We start from the raw sequence: 25,261 nt of genomic DNA, 5'->3' as shown, positions 1-25,261 counted from the left end.
CGGGGGCTCCCTAGGGCCCCTCCCGACAAGAAGGTTGGCACCACGGTGGAGCCGCCCAGGGGGAGAGGCCAGGATAGACCGAGCAACGGAAACGGGGCCGGGCGCCCCACTGCCCGAGGGGGCCCCGAAGGTAGTCTGCTACCAATGCGGTCAGGAGGGCCATTACAAAAGGGACTGCACCCTGATGGACTGCACCTTCGGGCAGAGGCGCACGGGAGGCACGGACAGGAGGGCGGCTAGCGTGGCGCAGGTAATCCGGAGACTATGGGTTAATGGGAACCCGGTGGAGGCCATATTAGACTCGGGGTGTGGGCAGACCATCGTCCGGAAGGACGTGATATCCCCAGTGCGGGCCCGGGGCGCGCCGATAGCCCTCCGATGCGTTCATGGGGACATCCACTACTACCCCACAACCCAGGTACGGATAGGGGATGGGGAGGTGGAAAGGAACTGCATAGTCGCCGTTGGCCCAAGATTAGCATACCCGCTCCTGCTAGGACGGGATTGGCCCGGCCTGAAGCGACTCCTGGGCCGGGGGGGCAGGGGCCGGAACCCCGGACAAGAGCCCGAGGTGGGGCAAGGGACCCTGGTAGCCCAAGGAGAACAGGAGGGGGAAGAAGCGATCCCAGGGGTGGCCCCGGCGGCTGAGGCATCAGGGCAGACCCGACTCGACGTTGAGGAGGGGGACTTCCTTACACAACAGCGGGAAGATCCTACCCTACGGGCAGCCTGGGAGCAGGTGCGCACTACGGGGGAAACTCCAGGAGAAGACCCGCCCAAGCAACCGGACGGACCTCGGTTCGAGGTAAGAGACGACCGCCTTTATCGAGTGTCTCCAGGGGAACTCCCAGGGGAGGAGAGATGGCAGCTGCTGGTCCCGAGGCCGTACAGATGGAAGGTCCTGGAGCTAGCGCATGAACACCCGTGGGCCGGACACCTGGGCACGGAGAAAACCCAGCAGAAGGTACTCCAGAGATTTTTTTGGCCCGGGGTGTACCAAGAGATTAAAAACTTTTGTAGCTCCTGTCCACAGTGCCAGCGATCATCCGGGACTCGGGTCCCACCGGCGCCCCTTGTCCCCCTGCCAGTAGTAGGGACCCCCTTTGAACGGGTGGCATTGGACCTAGTGGGGCCACTGGAGAAATCGGGGCGAGGGCACAGTTACATCCTAGTCATCATAGACTACGCCACCCGTTGCCCCGAGGCGGTGGCCCTGAAAAGAGCTACGGCCCCCGCTATTGCCGAGGCACTGGTCAAGCTGTTCTCGTGGGTCGGGCTGCCCAGGGAGCTGCTGACGGATCAGGGGACGAACCTAACCTCGAAAGTTATGACAGAACTGTGCAGGACTTTGCAGATCCGGAAGCTCCGGACGTCGGTATACCATCCCCAGACCGACGGGCTAGTAGAGCGCTTCAACCGCACGCTGAAGGGGATGCTCCGGAAGTTCGCCCAAGACGACCCCAGGGAATGGGACAAGCTGCTCCCCGCACTGATGTTCGCCGTCAGAGAGGTACCGCAGGCATCACTCGGGTATTCCCCTTTCGAGTTGTTATACGGGCGGCGGCCGCGGGGAATCCTGGACCTGGTAAAGGAGGGATGGGAAACGTCGGTCTCCCCCGCCTTGGGGGCAGCCCAGTATGTGCAAAAACTGAGGGGGACCCTCCATACCCTGGCGGGCCGGGCACGAGAGAACTTAGGAAAGGCGCAAGAGGGGCAGAAGGCCTACTATGACAAGAAGGCGCAGGTGAGGGAGTTCGAGCCCGGCGAGCAAGTCCTCCTATTGCTACCCAGTGGGGAGTCCAAGCTCTTGGCCCACTGGCAGGGGCCCTTCCGGGTAATAAGGAGGCTGGGCCCGGTAGACTATGAAATACGGGTGGACCGCAACCGGCGAGACACTCAAATTTACCATGTAAATCTTTTGAAGAAGTGGCACCCGCGGGAGGTCCTCCTAATCGAACCCAGAGACACGGATATCGAGCTGGGTCCGTGGGGGGAGCCCGAGGTGAAAATCGAGGGAGTAAGGATCGGAGAGGAGCTACCGGGCCCGAAGCAAGAACAGCTGCACCACCTCCTCGATCAGTTCAGGCCAGTATTGACTAGCCGACCCGGGCAGACCACGCTGGTGCAGCACGAGATCGAGACAGAACCCGGCAGAGTGGTGAGGGACAATATGCGCCCCCTTCCGCGAAAGTTATGGGGCACGGTGAAGGAAGAACTCCAGGCCATGCTAGAATGGGGGGTGATACAAGAATCCCGTAGTGAATGGCGAAGCCCCATCGTGTTAGTACCTAAGGCGGATGGGTCAACCAGGTTCTGCATCGACTTCCGCAAAGTCAACGCGATTGCAAGGTTCGATGCGTACCCTATGCCCCGTATAGACGAACTACTGGGACGCCTGGGCAGAGCCACCTACCTGTCAACCCTTGATCTTACCAAAGGGTACTGGCAGATCCCGCTCTCGCCCGAGGCCCAGGCAAAGACGGCGTTCGCCACACCTTTCGGGCTATATCAATTTAGGAACATGCCATTCGGGTTGCACGGGGCCGCAGCCACGTTCCAAAGACTCATGAACCAGGTCCTGCGAGAGCACCAGGACTACGCGGCAGCGTACATTGACGATATTGTGATATTCAGCGAGTCCTGGGAGGAACATTTAGGTCACATAGCAAACGTGTTAGGAGCCCTGAGGAAGGCAGGGCTGACGGCCAACCCAAAGAAGTGTCAATTCGGGAGGGCCGAAGTGTCATATCTAGGATACACGGTGGGGAGGGGAAAGCTCAAACCCTTAGTGGACAAGGTTCAGGCAGTACGGGATCACCCAGTCCCAACCACGAAAAGAAAGGTGCGGCAGTTCCTGGGGCTGGCAGGTTACTACCGGCGGTTCATCCCTAACTTTTCCTCGCTAGCGGCGCCTCTTACAGACCTTACACGGAAAGGACAACCAGAAAGGGTAAGGTGGACCCCAACCTGTGAGGGCCCATTTCGAGAACTAAAAGACCGGCTGGTAAGCGCCCCTGTACTAGCTCAACCGGATTTTAATAAGCCCTTCACCCTTCAGACGGACGCGTCCGAAGTTGGACTGGGAGCGGTGTTGACGCAAGAGGAGGGGGGCGAGGAACACCCCATCCTCTATCTAAGTCGCAAGCTCTTCCCTCGGGAGAGGGGGTACGCGACAGTGGAAAAGGAGGCCTTGGCCCTCAAATGGGCCATTGACTCACTAAGATACTTTCTCGTAGGTGACGAATTTACCGTGGTGACGGACCATGCCCCATTGCAGTGGATGCAGCAGATGAAAGACACCAACCCACGGATTTTGCGGTGGTATCTCAGCCTGCAGCCCTACCAATTTCGGGTCATACATCGCCCGGGGACCAACAATGGAAATGCAGACTGGCTGTCCCGCGTGGCCGAGAACTCGGAAACAGAGACGGCGAGTGGGGCACCAGACTTAAGGGGGAAGGCGTGTGGCGGGGTAGCCCCGCCCCTCCCGAGAGTCGCCGGCACGCCGCAGAGAGGGGGGAGGACTCAACCCCCGGGACGGCACAGCCCGCCGCCTGCGGCTTCAGCGCAGGGAAGCCGGCGCCCCGGCTGGGGAACGAGCCGGGGCGGGCGGGGGCGAGGGAAGCCGCCGCGGCACAGGCGGCCGCGCACGGGGCAGGAACGGGGGAACCGGCACCCCGGCCGGGTGACGAGCCGGGGCCGGCAGTTAGCGCCGGAGGGGGACGAGGGCGGGGTGACGTCAGGGAGACGTCACCTGACGCTCTACCCTGGGAGGGGCCGCAGGCAGACGAAGGCGCTGACGTCATCTGCCTGCGACCGGCGGGCCATTCAAAAGCGGCCGGGAGGCAGGCAAAGGGGGGAGACGCCGAGGAGACGTTTCCCCTGCGAGGCCCAGCGAGTGTAAGCTGGTGTTGGAGGCCCTGGGTGGGGGCCGAGGGAACACCCAGGTGAACCGCTTGGTTCCGGGGGGGAAGAAGTGGCCCAGGGCAGGGATGTGGACCCTGAGAGCAGGGGAGTTTAGGGGTCTCGACCCCCCCTGTTAGGTGGGGAGTTTTTCTCTCACCTTAGGGCCCTGGGCTGGGGTCCGGAGCGAGGGCGGGCCCGGACCCCCTTCCCCCGACCGCCGCGGGGCGCACACCGAGTAAGTTGCGTGCAGTGGCAAACAACGCTTTGGTAACTGAGGGGGCGGACGTAAGCCCCCCGGGGGTCAATCCCCTACACTTACCCATTACAAAGATAGCTTCCCCCAATCATCACCTCTAATATCATTAGCTCATAGGCATTAACCTCCTCCCCCCCCTCATTTCCCCTCTGTTCTAAAATCTGATTTGTCTATTTTATGTGTTCACTTTTTTTTATTGTATCCCTTTGGTATATGTGGTCATGCCAATTTTCTTCAACAATTTGATCTGAGGAAGTGGGTCTGGCCCACGAAAGCTCATCACCTAATAAACCATCTTGTTAGTCTGTAAAGTGCTACACAGTCCTGTCTTTTGTTTCAAGATCACAAAAAACTGAGAAGCGTGACAGTATCTTCTCAATCAAGGGAGTAGGTACAAACCCTTGTCTTTTCAAATATACTTTCCTCTACTTAGCAACATCAGGTTTATTTTTTCTGTACTGAATTTAAAATAAGCACTGAAAAATTAGACTGAATATTCCAGGTTTGATGTGAAGACAGTTCAATTTCATCAACTTAATTATAATATAACCGCTCAAAATGCCTTTCTTCAACAGCCTTATTGGGGGGGGGGGGGAATACAAATTGCATAAAAATAATGTACAGGTTGTACCTCCCTTAACCAGGACTCTCTGGTACAGCAACATCTATAGTCCAGTAGGACCATGGATATTCCTGGACCACAGAGCCCAGGTATAGGGAGGTTGGGCCATGGACAGGAGCGAGTAGACTCAGCCTGGAGCCAAGGACAGGGTGCAGCAGGGAGCTCTGGGTCCCTGCGGACAGGTAGTAGCCACAGAGCACTAGCAGCGCTGCTGTAGCAGAGTTCCGACCCCGGCTGTGGAACTCAATCTCCGGCTGTGGACCTCTGGCACAGGCAGCAGCCAGGGAGTCCTATCCCTGGCTGCGGAGCTCTGACTCGTGGCAGCCACAGCCAGGCAGGCAGCAGCAGGGCTAGGCTGGAGCCGTAGCTGGGGTCAGCAGGACAGCATGGGCCATGTTGGGAGGGACCTCCCTTGGTCCAGCAAATCCCCTCGTTCGGGATCAGTCAGGTCCCAAGGGTGCCAGACAAGGGAGGTCCAACCTATAGTGCAATATTTTTGTCACGAAAGTGTAACTTTCAAATGTCAAATTAGGTACAAAAAACTGCACTAAAAAAACAACAACCCCAATGTAGAGCTTCAGCGCCTACTGGTCCACTCAGTCCTACTTCTTCAGCCAGTTACTTAGACAAACAAGTTTGTTTACACTTGCAGGAGATAATGCTGCCCACTTCTTGTTGTCACTTTCAGATGATATGTTAACAAGTATTTGCATGTGATGAGATGCTATTTTTTATTGGACCAAATTTTGTTGATGAGAGAGGAGCTTTCAGATGGCCTGAAGAACTCTGTGCAAGCTCAAAAGTTTCTTTCTTATAAACAACAGTTGGTCCAATAAATTATTAGCCCACCCATCTTGACACTTTTACCAGTTTATTTAACATCTTGTTCCTCTGTATAAAGGCTGAATTACAGTCAAAAGTGAGATGTTGTATCTCTTCAAATATTCAAACCATTTGACCATGTTGCTAGGCATATTTAATCCAGAGATAGCATAGAGAAAGCTGCAAACTAATTAATATTGCATAACCCATTAAAAATCTCATGCTTCTGATTTAGTTACTCAGAAGCAAGGTAAATAAGCAACTGGTTTGACAGAACAGGAAGGAAAAAAAAAGACAGGTGACTAGCTATCTTAAATGTCACTCAAATATCACCTGCCTTGAAAAGTACTAAACCATGAACTCATAGGCTGTGTCTACACTGGGCCACTTATTCCGGAAAATCAGCCGCTTTTCCAGAATAAGCTGCGAGCTGTCTACACTGGCCCTTGAATTTCCGGAAAAGCAACGACGCTCTACTGTACAAAATCAGCCGCTATTCCGGAAAAACTATTCTGCTCCCGCTCGGGCATAAGTCCTTATTCCAGAACACTGTTCCGGAAAAGGGCCAGTGTAGACAGCCCAGTAGTCTTTTCCGGAAAAAAGCCCCGATCAGGAAAATGGCGATCGGGGCTCTTTTCCGGAAAAGCACATCTACATTGGCCACAGACGCTTTTCTGGGAAAAGGGCTTTTCCGGAAAAGCAGCCTGGCAATGTAGACGCTCCTTTTCCGGAAAAACTGAAAGCGGAATAGTATTCCGTTTTAAGCAGTTCCGGAAATTCATGCCAGTGTAGACACAGCCCTAGACTTCAGGCCAGAAGAGACCATTGCACACATTTAATCCGGCTTCCTGCACATCATAAGCCACAGAACATGAGCCACTCATTCCTATAATATGCCCATACACTCTGGCTGAGTTACCAAAGTCCTCAAATCATGATTTAAAGACTTTACAGAGAATCCACCATTTACTCTAGCTTAAACCAGCAAATGACCCATGCCCCATGATACAGAGGAAGATGAAAGTCACAGTGAACCCCCTTGTTACTAATAGTGGGTAGCAACCAGATAACTGGTATAGAGAGATTATTTCAAAGTTAAAGAAAACAACATTCCACTCAGTTGCTTTTCCTTTAATTCATCCAGAGACATAATACCTGAGAGAAACAACTTTAGGGAGAGAGACTCATCAATATGTGAACATACTGCACAATTACATATATGAATTCTTTATGGAATGAGTGTGCCAACGTTTTCCATTCCATATATGTACAAAAATATCCATTTGATACTCCTGACTCGAAAGCTTACTTCCTAAGGAAGTGAGTATACTAGAAACATCTTTAAGCTTTGGTATAAGACAGTGGCTTACCTTCAGACTCAGGAGCACAGAAGTGTCCTTGACAAGGCAATTTGTTAACCAGTCCTACTTAAGTCAGGAAATAAATTAAAAGGGGACCATTGAAATGCTAATACAATGTGTTCCTTCACAGAAGTAGGCCGTAGTGCAGAACCAGGTTGTGGCGTTGCAGGAAGAAGGTGCTGGGAAAAGCTGATCTATGAATATAAAGCTGGACAGAAGCATTTGGGGAAACCAGATCCTGAGAGTGGCAGCCAACTCTTGTTCTAACTGACTGTGGTGGAAATGAGTCCAGACAGGAGAAAAACAGCAGTTTACTATAATGTTTTGCTTAATAGGAACAACTGGCTGGAACAACTTCACAGTTAAGAAAAAATGTCAGGCTGAGCAAAAGCTGTATGCAGCTGAAGCTGTGTGCCCCTGGTGGCCAGAAAGCTAAAATGCATGATGATCTGCAAGAGTTACCAGAATGCCATTTTGGCTGCTCACAACTCTCAGCAACCCTCCTGCTGCTGCAGATTATTTTATGGTTGCACCAGTTTTTTTCAAGAAGTAAGCTATTTTTTATAAGTTTAAGATACTGATTTTTTTAGAAGGGTTGAGCACCTCCAGCTGTCACTGACCTCAGCTGAAGTTGTGAGCACTCAACACTTCTGAAGATCAGATCACATGTTTTAGCACTTACCACTGATAAGAAAACTTTCCAAATGTGAATTGATACTGTGCTCTCTTCCTGAGTCTGCACAAAAACAAGGCGTAAATGGCTTTAACTATAGATTTCCATGTCATATGTAAGTATCAATATTTCTTATTATTTTCAGTTGATCATTTTAATTTTAGTCAAGGGTGCATATCTAGTTTGGCTGAAAATCAGAGAAATCACCTTGTGCCAATTGTGACAGATCTGACAATTTCCTGCAACGTACTTAAACATTAAGGAATGAAAAATCTCAGAAGGGTAGCCATGTTAGTCTGTAAATTTAAAAACGAGTGATCCTGTGGCACCTAAGGGTGCATCTACACTGCACCATTATTTCAAGATAACTAGTGTTTTGAAATAACAATGTAAGCATCTACTGAACCATTCCGTTATTTCAAAATTTAAAAATAACAGATGGCTTATTCCAAAATTTGTAAACCTCATTCTACGAGGAATAATGCCTATTCCGAAATAACTTTTTTGAAATAGGCGTGTGTATATGCTCCCCTACTGCTATTTTGAAATAGCCCCTCACCAGGATCATTCTAAGTTATTCCTCCCCAGTGCCTCAGTGGACTCCCAATCAAGATAGCATATCTACATTAGGGAAGCCAGCCTCAGACTAATTTTGAGGCATCCATGCAGTGTAGACATGCTATTTTGAAATAAGTTATTTTGGAATATCTATTCTGGAATAGCTTATTTCAAAATAAGCATGCAATGTCGATGTACCCTTAGAAACTTACCAAATATATAGAATCAAGAGTTTTCTGGGCAAATCAGATGAACTGGAGTGGAAATAACAGAAACCAAGGAAGATACATAATAGCAGAAGTAGTACCTGTCAATTGTAGGATCCTGGTAATGAGACTAATTAAATGTGTCGGATAGGTCCCATACATAGCTTTTAATATGGAAATATAGACGTTAATGGCAGGAGAAATTAGCTTTGTTATGAGGCAGCCACTCAACGTCTGTTTAAGCCGGGTGTCAAATCTGTAAATAAATTCCAGTTATGCAGACTCTCCAACTGGTTACTGAAATTCCTTTGTAGAAGAATGGCTACTTTTAAATCCATGACTGAGTGACCAGGCAGGTTAAAAGAGGAAGTTATTCACCTTGTGCAGTAACTGATGTTCAAGTGAGTGTTCTAGTGGGTGCTCCACAGTAGCTATTGGTGCACCCCTGTGCCATTGATTGTAGGCTTTTAGAACAGTGTCCTGGAGTTGAATTTGCGTGGTGCCTGGGTGGCATGCTTTCAGTGTCCTGACACAGTGTGTGATGGGGTGCAGTCATAGAAGATCTATGAGGCTGCTTCTTGGTGTGCTGATAGCCACTGACACTTGCCTTCTTGCTCTCTGGGGCTTCTTACCACACTGTCCTGCTAGGCCAGGCCTTCTGGTCTTCCCCAGGCAAGGCACAGAGCTGAGACTACCTCCTCCAAAGAGAAATGCAGACACTGAATCACTTCAGCTCTGAGAAGAATGTAGTTTCAGCCACAGCAGCCCCCCACATGTTGAAAACTCATTCAGGCAAGCCCCTTTAACACTGAAAGGAGGATGTACAGACTGATTGCTATGCCAGGTAATAATTATTTACACTGGGCTTGATAGCAAATAAAGGTAATATTGTGAAGGGATTTCAGAAGTTTCAAGTGAAAACCGACAGAGCAAAGTACATTACAAATTTAAAATAAAAGAAAACACATAGCAAGTTCTAACACACTAAAGCCTATTGCAAACTTAAGGATGTTAAGGAAAGAGTATTTTGCTAATTGTGTAGTCAATACAATTTGTATCAACTATTTGTATCAACTACACAATTAGTCAACAATGGGAGGCACTCTGCAGAGCCACAGTCCTGGTTCATGCCAACTCTGCGACCACTGCCCCTCCGCATTTTAAATATAGTAAGAGCCCGGTGCCATGAACAGAAGTTGCTCCTGCAGCAGGCCCTGTTCACGGTGGCCGGGGCTGGCCACGGACAAAAGCTGCCACTGAGCAGGCCCTGTCCCTGGCCAGCCCGGGCCGTTAGACATGGGCTCCTTTGTGGCAGCAGCCTCAGTCCACAGGGGAGGCCCAGCTCCCCACTGGGACCCCCGCAGACGGGCTGATGACAGAGCAGTCTCTCCTACCCCATCCCCCACTGCTGCCTCTGAGGCACCAGTCAGGGGGGCAGGTAGCACCCGGAGACTGTGATGGGAGGAACGGGCTTTTAAGCCACTTCCCCTCACCTCACCCCAGGCTCCTGTTTCCAAATAGGGGGAGGAGGGAGAAAGCAAGTAGTCAAGTACTCCACTCGACTACCCAATAAGCTTAGGCTTATTGCGTAGTCGAGTACTTGCTTATATCGCTATGCAAACTTAAGTTAAAACTGTTATTTTGGGCAAAAAACCTGCAAGCTGAAGACTATCTTTTTTCTCCGTGGGGTCTCCAACTCCATTAGGGTCTGTCATGCCAGCCAAAGATAAAGAGACTGAAAACTGAGCATCTTAAATAGACTTCTTTTTAGGTGTGAATTCTTCCTTTCTACACCCGCTGTCATGGAAAGTTACCTGGTTAAACTGATATATCAGCATAAATTGGTTCAGTCACATGCTTTTCCATGACCAATCACTGCTCAAATTTAAGAGACAAAACCCTGCTGTTTACAGGCAATTATGTTGATCACACAGTGATCAAGGTTGTCAGAGCTTTGGAGACACCCTTGATGGCTTTCATTTGCATATTTAAAACCATAAACAATTCCATACCCCATATTTCAAACTTTACATACAGGAATGAAACATACACCAAAATAAGATATACAGATCCAGCAGACCAAGACATTAAAATTGATAGGTTACATGCAGTATTTTGTCCAAAGCATCTTCAAGTTATGCATATTTGTATCCATAAGATTATCTCATACGGCATGGGGGGAAACATCACACTTCATATACACCCCTACCCCCGGTTCCTTCTCTACCCAGAGAGCCAGCCTCAGTACTCCAAAGTAGAGGGGGGAAGGTTAGTAGAGCGCCCACAGGGACGCTCATTTCAAACAACGTCAAGCAGCGGGCGGCCTCCCAATCTCCATTCGGGGGCAAGGGTGCTCTTCTGTCATCCTTCCTCCCTGGGCCAGTAGGCAGCCTCCAGGTCCTGGTCAGTGGAGGGGACAGACCTCTGGTTCCCATCCAGGGGGTGCTCCTCCGTTGTCCAGGAGGAGGGGGGTGCTCCTCTCTTGTCCTTCCACGCTAGAGAGTAGGGGAGCAGGCAGCTTCTTAGTCCTGGTCCATGGGGGGGAGGGGGTGCAGCAAGGAAGCAGGCATCCTTCTAGTCCCCGTCCGGGGGGGGTGCTCCATTGTCCGGGGGGCGGGAGGTTGGGTACGGGGTATAGACATAAAGGAAATAGTATATCCCAATCGTATCGTCTGCAACACCCATCTATCTGATGTGATATACTGCCAATTGAGATAGAAGGGGAGAAGACAGTGATCAAATAATTTTTGAGAGGATAAGTGGCCCTGGAGAGAATAAGTGGCTTCCCAAGCCCTCAACAGAAGCCTCAAATTTGTTTATTCAGTTGAGGAGGCTGGTTCATGTTATTAGAAAGTGTGCACTGACTCTGAGGCTTATTTCGGTTGCAGTCAGTGGTCTTACCTATGATTTTGATGGGTATATGGTGGATATTGTGGCCTAGGATAAAGATGGTCTCTAAATTGCCTTCTCCTAGGTGTCAGCTTGTGGATCCCCAGGAAGCAGAATGTGGCTCTAGATTCCTTCATCATGTGCAGAAATCCATTTTTGGTGGCAGAGAAAAGCTTTTCCCCTTGGATTGGATTTTGCATGGGAAGGTGACTGAGTTAAACCATTAAGCAAGCCTCATTATGACCACAATGGCTGTGGATCTGGTGGTAGGGATGTTAAATTTAATGTAATCAACAAATTGACTAGTTGAGGGAATTTCCATCAACTTGTCAATTAGCCAATATGCAACAGAGCCGCAGCAGGTTAGCACCCACTCCAGGAGCTAAACCCGCTACAGCTCTGCCTTTTAAATTTATTAAGAGCCAGCAGGTTCTAAATACATGTAAAAGGTTGGTGCACAGCAGGGGGGACACGGCACAAGCCAGGAATAAGCTGTCCCAGCTTGCGCTGGTTCCCCTGCTGCGCTTCTCCTTTTTAAATGTATTAAGAGCCATCTGGCTGCCAACTCTTAATACATTTATAAAGCAGAGGCGCAGTATTTGAGACTGGGAGCGAGCTGGAAATCAGCTGAACCCTGGCAGAGACGGTGCTGGGGGGAATCAGCTTTTAAGCCAAGTCCCCACAGCACTGGCTTCTGCTTCCCCCTTGCTACTTCTGATAAGAGGCCGCAAGAGGGAGGGCGAAGTGACTAGTCAAGGCACTAGTCAACTATCCAATAAGCTTATGCTAACTGGATAGTCAACTAGTTGCTTACGTCCCTATCTGATAGCTGTGTCTGCCGCATCGAGGCCACCTGTAATGCCACATGAAAGATCACGTGGCCCTCAGATGACTACCTTAAACTGTTGCTTTTTTGCTTCTACAATGTCATTAATAAATCCGTTAAGTTTGGAATAATTGTTGGGATCATATTTACTCAAGGGGGTAGCATAAATTGCTACTCTAACTTGTAGCCTGGATGAGGTAAAAGACTTTTCTTCTGAAAAGATCCAGCCTTTTGCTGTCTCAGTCATAGGTGTGGAGTAGGGATGTAATAGTGTAGTCAATTAACCAATAAGTAAAAGTTGATAGGTTAATGCTATGGACTACACACATGCACCTCTACTCCCTTGACAGTAATTTTTTTAGCAGGCAAGCCAGCACCCCAGCTCAGTCCTGGCCTGCAATGGGTCTGAGACCTTCCCCCACTGTGACTCTGCATTTAAAGTATATTAGGAGCCAGGTGGACAGGCCGTCTGGCTCAGTCCTGGCTCGTGCCGGGTCTGGGAGCTCAGATCCTCCCCGCACAGGGTCTGCTGCCACCATGTGTTGCTGCCTCTGTATCAGAGGCAGCAGCGTGGGGCAAGAGGCAGCCGGTCTGCAAGGGGAGCTGGTTTTTAAACTGGCTCCCCTCGCAGACCAGCTCCCACCTCCATACAAAGGCAGCATCATGGAGTGCTAGGGAGCTCCTTGGGAGTGGGGATGGAGTGCACTGGCTGCTGGCCCCACCCCCAGAGACTATAGAATAGTCAACTAACCAATAGGAATTCATTAGGTTAATCAATTATTCAATTAACTGATGTTTAACATCCCTAGAGTACAGCGAACGTGCTATTGCTTATTCCTCTTGTCTGCCACTTCTACAACCAAAGTTTGGGGAGGGGTGAGTGAAAAGAAATTCAGGGCCCTTGGGAGGGACATCATATTTCCTGTCTGCTCACTTACAGGTAGGTGGTCTCGGCAGGGGTCCATTGTTGCAGAATTAATAGGTAAGGCAATCTTAGGTGAGGTTACTGATTCTAAGATGTTGGTAAGCTCCGGTTGGTTCACTGTAACCTCTTCCAGGGTAATATAAATGTCTGCTGCCGCTCATTTAATAAGATCCTGGAAGTGGGTGAAATCATCTGCTGCTATTGGAGATGGTGACATAATCACCTCATGGGGTTATACATCTTGACCCTCTTCCTCTTGGTGCTGTGGTGATTGGTATTGGGGGGTGGAGATGAGTCGCGCAGTGTGATGTGTCATTTAGTAAGCCATTGTCTGCAATGGGGTCCCCATGGGCTCCAATACTGCCAGTGTCTTGGGTAGGGGGGCATAGACAATGGCTTCCATGGGTGCCCAGCCCAAGGAGGAACATCATTTTGGCCTACCGGGATTAAGTACATGCTGTTAGTATAGAAGAACCTGTGTGAGGAAAGGTTTGTGGTGAGAAAACTATTTCCATGTCATCATCTTCATGACTGGAGAGACCTGTTGTTGATAAAGTTGCTGCGATGCAGGGATACCTGGTGAGGAGTTGGAACCGAGGAACAGAGAACTGAGTGTTGAAGAGACTAACAGGTCTCTGTGGTGAATATATCTCGGTGCTGGATTAGACGGTGCTGTGCTGGGCTGCACTGAGGCGAGGGAGTGAGGAGTCATGTGGCAGTGCGGAAGGAGCTCGAGGTACCATAGATAGAGCCTGTGACACTAGTGTAAGAGCGTCCATAACCGGTGGTGTCATAATAATCTGAGGCAAACAACTTGAAGCCTTTGGCCTCAGCATGGGATTGATGCATGCTGTGCATAGTGGTGGTGCAGGCAGTGCCAGAGATGCCCTGAGTGTCATACATGCTGAAGAACAGATGTTGTCAGAACCAAATTGGCCAGAAAGCACCATGTCAGAGAAGGGGCTTTGTGCAGCACTGAGGAGGAATGCTTTTTTAAATTCTTTCCCTTCTAGACTGAGGAGCTTCTGAGGGCTCAGTCCCTGGATCTGAGGCTGGACAAAGGGATTTTTCAAGCAAAATGTGCTTGTGGTGAAAGTCTTTATCCCTGCGAACACACGCCTTCAGTTTTGAACAGAGGGGCAGTTGTAGGGAACATGAGACTCCCCCAAACATTGGATACACTCAGAATGCCCATCTAATATGGGCATAACATCATTACAAGTGCTACAATGCTTAAAACCTGGCAAGCCAGGCATCCTAACTAACTACAAGTATGTAACTAGAAAGCGAACTGCAGAAAGAAAAAAAGATTTTTTTTAAACAGGAAGAACTTGGAGAAAAACTAAATGAAGAAAATGGATAGAAAAGAACTACTTGTCTAACTGTAAAAACTCTAATGAAGATAGATTGCTGAGGAACACTGCAAAGCTCTATCTATGACCAGACAGCAAGAAGGAACTGGAGGGAGGAGGCTGCACAAGCACAGTGTCAGTGCACTGAACACACATGACTCGGGTAATGTGCATGCGCAGCCTCAGAACACTCATCTAAAAGACTCAGTATGCAGTAGCATACTGACACCTATTGTGGAGGACCCACAGGGGACATTTCTCGAAGAATGTTCCCCTACCTGTGTTACCATTTCTGATGTCTGATTTGTGTCCATTTATCCTTTCTCTGGTTTAACCAATATACATGACAAAAGAGCATTGCTGGCACTTCATGGCATATATCACATTAGAGGATGTACAGTTGTATGAGCCTCTGATGATGTGGCTTATGTGGTTTGATCCTGTGTTGGTCTCGCTTGTGTAGATATGTGGACAGAGTTGACAACGGGATTTATTGCAGGGGTAGGTAATTGGGTGAGTGTATGTGAGGTGTGAGGTGTGAGGTGTATCTCCCGGAAAAGATTTGCTTCAAATTGAGGAGACTGACTATAGGCAAGGATTAGCCTCTTTCCCAAGGCTTGTGAAGTTGAAGGGCAGTGAAGTATTATAGGTAGTAAAGTATTCAAAGAATTTAGATATAATTATTGGCCAGTATAATATATTGAAATATTAGTAGCATTTTCTTTTTAGTATAGATGAATACATTCTTTAAAATCTTAAGGCTTTATGGAGATCACACAATATAGCAAACTAAGTTTTACATTTTGTCATCTCCATTCTATTAACCAGAAAAATACTTTTCTAGAGAATATCTAAAATTTCTTTTAAAAAATACAGGAAGTGTCATCAAGTCCAGAAGGCAGAAACACAAGTAACAACTCTAAGAAGTTTTAACTGCAAGATTGGACTCATTTTGAGTAAACAAGAGTACTGGAGGGGGGGGGGGACAAAATATCTTCATCTATTCATAAGTTGCTGCATTAAGCATCTGCAGTTTTTAGAACACACGAGATTCCTCTAATCTTGTAGATGCCTCAACTTAACAGGACACCATTATCAGACTATTATTATATAGCAGTACTTCGAAGAACATGGAAGAACCATCTACTGGCTAACACTGCAGTGCCATCCTGAGAAACTCTTGAAGTGTTACTTCTGAGGATGACTTAAAATAATGTGCTTTAATATCTGTGGCCCATATGCTGTCATGTCCATAACATAGTAGTAATCATTTGGGACTATACCTTTATTGTTTTAAATATGAAATTGCTGCTTTAATAATAAATTCCTGATACAGGACAGGGGGATTTAATTTTGAATTACAGAAAAAGTATCATGTTCATCTAAATCAGGGGTGGGGAACTTAAGGCCCAGAGGATCTATCTGGCCCCTGGGTTGCCTAGATCTGGCCCCCGAGGCGTAGGGCATCCTCCAGCACTGGGGAGCCTGTGCTGGCACTCCAGCCCCCCTGCTGCCTCCCCACAGCCTCTGGGCCCTCAATTGATTTTTCTGTGGGTAGAGGCCCCCAACCCAAAAAGGGTTCCCCACCCCTGATCTAAATGCAAATTACAATTCTAAATGATCATTTTATTTGTTTTTCTCAGCTTCTTGTAAGTCAAATTACCTGAGCTATGGGGGGAATCTGACTTTGGCCTGGTTGATTTTGTATGCAAACAGCATCGCTCTCTGCCACAGAATCTGTTGCACTTCCATCCTGTTGCGATTCAACCATTTCCATGGTCATTTGTCTAAAAATAAATAATATATTGCAAGGAAATGAATTCAGACCTGAAGTAGGAATATTTAAATTTCAACTCTGTTAAATTATTTTTCTCCTCAACTCCCAAATTCACCTCATTTTCCTAGATGAAATTGGTGAAATTGACAAAAGAACAACACAACAGTACCCTAACATCAAAAAATGTTGCTGTGCAAGACTAGTAAATTAGGTATCAAGCTTACTCCTTTGGTTAGTCAGGACTAGATGGAGCATGTGTAGGTAATACTCCCAGCACTGAATAAGGAAAGCAAAACCTCATTCTTTAGCAACCTGATGGCTACGTCTAGACTGGCCACAAATTGCGGAAAAGGGATGCAAATCAGGTAAGTCAGCATAGGGAAATCCGCGGGGGATTTAAATATCCCCCGCGGATTTAAATAAATATGTCCGCCGCTTTTTTTCCGGCTTGGGGAAAAGCCGGAAAAAAAAGTCTAGACTGGCGCGATCCTCCGGAATAAAGCCCTTTTCCGGAGGATCTCTTATTCCTACTTTCAGGTAGGAATAAGAGATCCTCCGGAAAAGGGCTTTATTCCGGAGGATCGCGCCAGTCTAGACGCTTTTTTTTCCGGCTTTTCCCCAAGCCGGAAAAAAAGCGGCGGACATGTTTATTTAAATCCGCGGGGGATATTTAAATCCCCCGCGGATTTCCCTATGCTGACTTACCTGATTTGCATCCCTTTTCCGTTTTTAGGGGCCAGTGTAGACGTAGCCAACGTTGTGTCTAGCACTGCTGATTCCAGAAAAAAAACCTATTCAGCCCTTCCGTATTGGGAGTAGAGGCATGGAAGGAACATTAAATTATCATCCTAAGTTTCCCCTTGTTTTAACTGGGAAAAACAAGGAAACCATTCTGAGGAACCCCAAGGGAGAAATATCTGGCAACTATTCAGAGAATTCTTTAAAGGAGTGGTAGTGCATTGACTCAGTATAGTACAAGTGGAAGTGATAACTTGGTATCTAGGAAGAATTTATTAGAATTTTTCATCTTTTATTTATTCTGTTTAGTTAGACAGTCATGATACTATGTACCCTGAAATGGACAAAATCAGAACCACAAGATTATACCTAACAAGTTAATATTTGTTCTGCATCACTACATCTAGATTGTTCTTGTTTTGTTTTGTAATGAAAATATAATTTTCCTTCATTCTTATCTGCATAAGTTGCCCACTGGAGAGAGATACCAGAATATGAAATTTAAAATATTGATACATCTGAAGAATGCTGATAGAAGTATGTACATAAATCCTACTGTTCTGTCCCTCTAAATAGAAATATCCTACTTTAGACAAAAAATAATTTTGGTTATATTCTTGTTTCTTTTGTTAGAGTAACTCCAAACAGGAAGTTCTCATATTCGGAAGACTGAATAGATTTTGTTTTGAACCAAATGACAGATGTTTAATAATAGATTTTTAAATTGGTATCAGCAACTCTCTTATGATATTTCAAAACCATTTTATATCCTTTAAATCTTAAACCTAAATTTGGGTAAGTTACATCCATCAATTGAAACATATAAACTGAAAGATTATGTTAGGGGAGATTATATTCAAATATATCAGCTACACAAAAACACAATTACCTTACAGTTGTTTTCCCATTATATTTCTTGACATACTTGCTCATAATGAAAAGTGGAAGTGTTTAAAACAAGAGCTTTGTTTTCCTCAGCTTACTTTCTCTCCTGCTTAACACTGCAGTGAAGTTATGATGTTGAAGTTGTGATGTCATAATCATCACCATAGCAACAAACCAATGTCACAAACTGTATACAGCCTTCACTGCAGGATCTAAGATAAGTGGGACACTAACAGAGAAATCTTGTTTGGCATATGTTAATACCAAATATTATAGAAAATACAGGGAAAACAGCAGACAAAGAAAGGAGATTCGTTCTAAATTTTCTGAAACTATAATCTGATCGGATTCCTATTCTTGGGCAGGAACACCCTATTTCAATGGTTTTGAAGCTTCTGAAGTATCCATATCTATTTTTAATACACAAGCCAACTCCTGGTATCTCAGTGCTCTCTGAGACATTGTTTCAAGTGAGAAGCAAATAGCTCCTTAAACACTACACATTTATGTCCAAAATAAGTTGTCAAAATGTTTGTCTTCCACTGAGAAGGAATCAAATGAAAGGAAATAATCAGAGAAGCACAATTACAGATAATTTTCACATCTCTAAGGATACCATCTTGAATGGATATACAAAAAAGCCAAGCTTCCTTTCCTCTCAAACTCTTCTGCTGATCTCAAGTTGTAGTACAGGCAGTCCCTGAGTTACACGGATCCGACTTACGTCGGATCCGCAGTTATGAACGGGGCTTTTCTCGCCCCAGAGGACGGGAGCGGCGGGACGCCCAGATGAGCCGCGGTCCCACCGCCCGCGTCCTCCGGGGCGAGAAAAGCTGCTCCCTGTCTCCCTGGTCTGCTGGTCAGACCAGGGAGATGGGGAGCAAAGCCTCGGAGGCCGCCCGCAGCGGGACAGCCGCGGTGCACCTGGGCTGTCCCGCTGCAGGCGTCTTCCGTGGCTTTGCTCCGCATCTCCCTGGTCTGCTGGGGGGGGGGCGGCGCAGCTGCTCTGCCCCCGGCTTCCTGGAATCAGCCGCTGATCAGTTTCAGCAGCAGCTGACTTGGGGACGCCTGGGGTTCTTAAGTTGAATCTGTATGCAAGTCAGAACTGGCATCCAGATTCAGCTGCTGCTGAAAGTGATCAGTTTCAGCAGCAGCTGAATCTGGACACCAGTTCCGACTTACATACAGATTCAATTTAAGAACAAACCTACAGTCCCTATCTTGTACGTAACCCGGGGACTGCCTGTATGTCTCTTAGTAACTAGGTCTTGAGTGACTCACAGCCTTAGTCAAATTGATCAGAGTGCTAGCATTCATACACTTTTAAAGTAAAGCTCCTCTTAAGTTAGCTTGTTCCCAAATGGTGTCAATATACACACCATGAAGAATGTACTAAAGTAGTCTCTCTCATGTAGCTTATTAGAAAAGAATTATTTAGTATATTAACAGCAGTTTTAAATTCAATCCATAATATACAATATTTAATATATACCCCTCTTGCATTCCTGTTTCTTCTCATGAGTTCCTTTCCCCAGATACAATGATAAAATAATTGTGCTGTCAAAATCTCAGGCTATTAGCACTGGTGCTCAATATGTACCAGGATCTTAATCAGAGGAGAGTGCATAACTTTAAATGGGGGCAATTCTGGATTTACTCAGAGGCTATTCTGAAGATCTCCTACTGTATCCAGCCACTCATCCTTGCAGCACATGTAAGTGAGAAGCATATGTTGCTGAATCACTGTACTTTTTATGAACATACTTGATATAGTAATAGACTATTTCTTACTAGATGGCTGCCTTTATCCCAAAAATGTCACTATTACCCTAGAGCGGGGATAGGCAACCACGAATAGTGGGGTGGCTGCATGAGTTGCCCTCCTTCACCTCAATGGGCCGTAGCAGCCCTCAGACTACCTATGCCCCACGGCTTCTCTGTCTGCTCTCTTCCCCATGCGTCTCTTGCATCTTAGGGCACTAGAGCCCTACTCTTACTTGCTATTTCCCCTCCCAGCATTTCAGAGCATGCAAATTGCCTGGTTCATCCTCGGTCCCCAGGCCTCACCCTCTCACCCAGAGCTGGAATGCCATGAACAATTGATTTGCAGCATTCCAGCTCGGGGGGGGGGGGGGGGGGGGGGGGGGGGGGGAGGAGCACGAATCTGGCACTTTGCAGCTCCTCTGAAAGCGCTTAAAGGGAGAGGAAAGATGTAGGAATTGCAAGACTTTGGTGCCCCAGTGTGCAAGAGGCACATCCAGTGTGCAAGAGGCACATGAGGGAGGTGGGTCAGCAAAGGGGTTAGTGAGTTGCAGGTGGAGCCCCAGCAGGCCGCAGGTTGCCCACCACTACCCTTGAGACTCAGTTATGAAGACACTAGCTATTTAATATGTACATCCAAAAGGACATCCCCATATATCAAGACAGCTTAAATAACAAGCTCAATAATGTAATCAGTATGCATTACCAACATAGTCACTAAAACTTTCTTCTGGAATTAAAAAATAGGATCCAGATTATTTTTCCTTATGTGGGTCCAAAATCATACTTCATATTTTATATCCAATATTGTCTGTCATTCTAAGAGAAGATTTAGTTCAAAATTACTAAATTTATCCCATCCTACTAAAAAGGTTCCATTGACTTCTCTTGGCAAGGATGATCTATTATGCTGTGGAAACTGACGTTTCCAATTTTACTACTTTATTGCTTTGGGAATGATTTATTTTAAATCTGGACACATACATCTGTTAGAAATGTAGTACTTTTCTCTTTGGTGAAAAGACAGACTCCATTAGCTGCTACATGTCACTGTGTGTTGTTTTAAGGATCACTGAAACAAAAGCAATAAAGTGTTACAGGAAAATGCCTATCTTCTTTTGTAGTCTTGTTAATACCTTTTATTTCTTAGAAAGAACCTCCTTCTACAGAAAAGCTGTAATTTTTTTTTATGTCCCTATCATCCTCCCTGGTCTTTCAAATCTTTCATATAGCATGGAAAGTTAAACTCGTAATAACCAATTTCCATTCAAAAGTTTGCACTGAACTTATGTAAAGAGCGAGGACAACTAAATGATTAAGAAATTATTTCCAGGATATCTGCAGCTTTACAAAATATGACAAAGAACAGTGTATTTTTATTATGCTCTAAATTTTAGGTAAAACTCATGGGAAATTACAATGTAAATCTTAAATGCAGAACACCACTTCCAAGTGTGGGAAGCTATTCAAAGGCATACTCCAGAGATACAGATGAACATACTGAATTTTTTATATTGTCCTTTTAGTGGTATTCCTGAGTTTTGTTAATATCATTCTTCTCATAACATTACTTGGGACCAAACCATTATTGTTATTATTTTCAAGTGAAAATGAATTGAAATGTCAACAGCATATGAAAACATGCACTTATTGAAAAAAAATTGCTAAACTGAGAATAGAAATTGCCTTTTCCAAGTCTGGAGACAGTCAAATGAAACCTAAATATTGGGCCTATAAAAAGCAAATGCTTAAAAAAGGTAAGTAGTCATTTTAGGTGTGCTAGTTCCCTTGGCATAAACTTATACAAGAAGCCTGACTAAAAAAAAGGTGCAGTATAAAGCCGCATAATATAAAGTACAAGACAAATGACCTATTTTGGTTGGCATATCTGAAAATAGCTATAGGTTTTTCCAAAAAACTGTTAATGTTCGCAATAGCAAGCACCATGAAACAAACTGTTATTAATTCAGACTAGAGACTACTGAAATGGATGACATTTTCTTCCTATAACTTAAGCGGTTTTGATTAGAGGCAAAACACTGATGTCAAAGGAAATGTATTGACAGATCCATTGCTCCTAAATTTCAAAACAAGGATATACATACATGATAAGCTCTTTGGGGCAGGAGCCATCATTTTCTGCACTTGTGTAGCACAAAGAACACGGGGGTTCTAGTGCAGTGGATTTTCAGACCTCACAGCACCACAACCTCCTTCTGACAACAAAAATGACATGACCTAGGGAGGGGGAACTGAAGACACAGTCCGCCTGAACCCCAGCTACAGTGGGGCAGCAGGGCCAAAGCTGAAGTCCAAGGGTATTTGCCCTGGGTGGGGATCATGTAATCTTAACCCAAGGTAGTAAGGATTCACCCCCGTGGAATACGGCTTGGGCTTCAGACTTACTGGGACTCCCAGTCAACAACAACTTTGGCAACACCATTAAAATGGAATAGTTCAAGCACCTCTTTTTCTAGTCCATGGCTAGGGCTCCTAGGTGCTATGGTAATAAAAATAAAACATCTTACACCCCATATTTCATCCAAAGAGATTTGTAAGGAAGCCTTATATGATCCATGAATAATTAAATTTAAGTTTCAGCTTCGTATATACAGCAATGATCGTAGCTCTTTTTAATGACAGAGATCGTGTTATGTTGAAAAATCAGGAATAGTTTGTTCGTTTGTAGGAAGACTTGAGCTTTCAAATCATTGTAATTTTATAAGCCTTATGTATGGATTTAATCCTAAACTGAAACATTGCACAAAGCTTTATTTTATTTTAAGCTAATTTAATTACAAATTAGCTACACATCATGCGAGTTACTTTGACATTAAATATTAATAGGGTTAATTTTTTTCATCAGGGTTGGTTACTATTTTTCCACACTTATGTAGAAATACACTGATACTAATTAGATGGGATTTTTATCTTAAAATGAACATATAATTACATGGCTGCACCTCTCTCAATTATGATTGAAAAATATATTGTCATTTATAGTAAGATAAATTTATGTGTTTTTTCCCCCCTGGAGGTCGTGAGGAAAAAATCATGGGGCTGGCAGGAAGTATATAGACCTCATGAGTGTCCCTCATTCACCTAAGAGGGCCACAACAACTCCCAGCCCAGTGGGGTTCCACTTGCTGCTCCTTCTCTGTGCCCCTCCCCACACACTTCTCACGTACTGGGCACCCCCACAGCACTTTTGGAGCATGTGAATCATCTCATTCATGCTCCATCCCCCCTCCTCTCTTTTCCTCCCAGAACAGGTGGAATGCAACAAATCAGGTGTTTGCAGTTGTTCGAGCTCCAAAAGTGCTGGGAAGGAGAGAGAGGCATAGGAATTACAGGGCTCTAGTGTCCCAGTGAACAAGCAGTGGCTGGGGGAGTGCGGCAGCCAGGGCGGCTGCAGACCAGACAGAAGTGGCCTGCAGTATGCCCACCACTGCCATAAGCGTATTTGCTCTGTCTGATTAATGATGTTATAATAACTTACTGTGACTCTGTTTATTGTGTATCCATTCAGAAATGAGATTGTGCACAGTGTATGGATAACAGGTATACTCTTCATTTGTAAATGTGCTTATCTGTGTCTTTACTGTTAAATTTGCAGTATTTAAATTTCACAACATGTTAGGAAATCTGAAATCCTCTATAGAACTGCTTTTACTGTTCAAAAGCATATAAAAAATTGTATTGTGATTCATTTATTTTATTTATCAATTGCTTTAATCTAGTTTTTGCAAAGCTTATTTTAGCTTTTGGGATTGATGTTTAGCACTGGCTTTATATCAGAACTTTAAGGAGCATATGGACATATTGCTCAATTAAAAAGAAAATGCGAGTATATTAGGAATGTCACTGGCAATAGAATCTGTATGTAAAAATAACCTGAAAGTAATGTTAAGTATGTCAAATGTGAAAGAGAATAAAGACAGACAGAAGAAACTATCTTCTATCCCTCCTCCCAAAATAAATCTCAGCCAGAAAATTAATTCCATCAGAAACCATTTGCCTTATGAGCCATAGACACAGCAGTGATTGGAAAACAGCCAGCTAGAAGCAGACACAGGTGGAAAAGCTGAGCATGTGTAGAGTCTTGCAAATCTACGGATATCCACTTTATATTAGCAAATGCAGATATCCTCAGACTATGCCTATAGATCACAGAAGGATGAGGATCCAAATTTTATATCCACAGCACTGCAAATCTGCAGATATCCAATTTGTATCCACAGACCATGTTTGTGCAGAGGTCACTCCAATTTAGAAGCATGAATCTTTTAAAACTTTTTTCTCCACTGGAGACTGATTTAAAACAAAACTTAGCCCTATAAAGATTAACTAAATACTTTTGAAGAAAATTATTGCATGCTGTTCCTAATTTTTAAATCCTCACAATAAAAGTTAATCTTTAATATCTGTTAAGATTTAGCTGCATAACCAGGAATAAAACTGCTCCAGAATTCAGTATAACCTGAAGCATCAGATACCTTTATTAAATACACAGAGCCATAGGAAAATAAATAGTTTATTCCAACACACTTTTATGACAAAATATCAAAATGTACAAATTCTCAACAAAGGTTGCTTAGTAGTAAAGAAACTTCTACTAATATATTTTTGTTAGTCTCTAAGGTGCTACAGGACCACTGTTGTTTTTTTAAGTTATTCTTGCTACTAAATAAAAGACAGATAAACTGTAATTTAGCACTTCCACTATTGTCTGACTGGGGGCATCGTTTTTCTGAATGGTGCAAATCTTTCAAATGTCAGATGGATGATAAACATTTTAAAGGCTTTATTCTTCTTGACTATCAATCTTGCAAACTTCTTTCATAGAAAACAGGGCCTGCTGTTTGAGGGTAAAGTTGCAGACAGGAAACTCAATCCATTTTTTATGGATTTCAAGGGCATTTTTAATTCAGGCCAACTTCCACATACATTCCATTGACTACTCAATTAGCTTACTAACCACTATTTAACATCCCTAGTATTAGTACAAGTAAGATGCTATATGTCACACAGGACACATCTTGCCCTCCTAATACTACAGGCTGAGAGAAATCTAGTATTAGATTTGCAGTAATTTTTAGACATGCAAAAACTGTGTCAAAGAACAAGATGGATCTACGATTACAGTCTATATAAGATTATAATTTAATGTGAAGCTCTGGTTGGAACATCTGTGCAGCTGCATGAGCTACAACTGGACTCACGCCAGGTAAAAGCCTGGCATCATCAGTGTTAGAGCTGAGATACTGACTCAAAGTTTGAAGAGAGACTTTTTTTTTTTTTAAACCAACCCCACGAGAATCTTCTCTTCCCTTGCCCAGAAGGCAATAATCTAGTTAAAAGGATCAGGCCCATCCAGATCCCTTCTCAGAGAATTGCCAAGGAAGGCTGTCAAAAAAAACAAACAGTAAATCTGTCTCTTTCACCCCAAATATTCTACAAATATATTCAATTTTATAAATACATTAGAAGCAAGAGGAAGACCAAGGACAGGGTAGGCCCACTAGTCAGTGAGGAGGGAGAAACAGTAACAGGAAAATAGGAAATGGCAGAGATGCTCAAGGACTTCTTTGTTTTGGTCTTCACCGAGAAGTCTGTAGGAACACCTAACATAGTGAATGCTAGTAGAAAGGGGGTAGTTTTAGAAGGTAAAATAAAAAAACAAGTTAAGAATCACCTAGAAAAG

The 25,261-nt window shown here is 45.3% G+C and overlaps 1 protein-coding gene across 11 annotated transcripts in view; it reads right to left on the bottom strand.

The window, feature by feature from the left end:
- Positions 1-25,261, bottom strand: part of CREM (cAMP responsive element modulator) — a 92,733-nt gene that overhangs the window by 58,098 nt on the left and 9,374 nt on the right. The window contains exons 1-2 of one of the 11 annotated variants that reach the window (XR_003091180.3): positions 17,801-18,089; positions 16,060-16,183 (exon numbers count right to left, since the gene is read on the bottom strand). The exons of 2 other annotated variants lie outside the window; for them this stretch is intronic. Coding sequence is in view for 4 of the 9 variants with exons in the window: in XM_025189627.3 (XP_025045412.1) it covers positions 16,060-16,183; positions 17,801-17,844 (168 nt within the window). In the remaining 5 variants the exon portion in view is untranslated. Of the gene's footprint in view, positions 1-7,649; positions 7,672-16,059; positions 16,184-17,800; positions 18,090-25,261 lie in introns of those variants that run through there. 8 more of the 11 variants (XR_012902103.2, XM_025189627.3, XM_025189628.3 and 5 more) reach the window with 8 other exon arrangements.

Source organism: Pelodiscus sinensis, chromosome 2 (assembly GCF_052426305.1).
Source record: "Pelodiscus sinensis isolate ZL-2025 chromosome 2, ASM5242630v1, whole genome shotgun sequence".
NCBI classification, from domain to species: domain Eukaryota; kingdom Metazoa; phylum Chordata; order Testudines; family Trionychidae; genus Pelodiscus; species Pelodiscus sinensis.
This window is presented reverse-complemented; position numbering and strand designations above follow the sequence as displayed.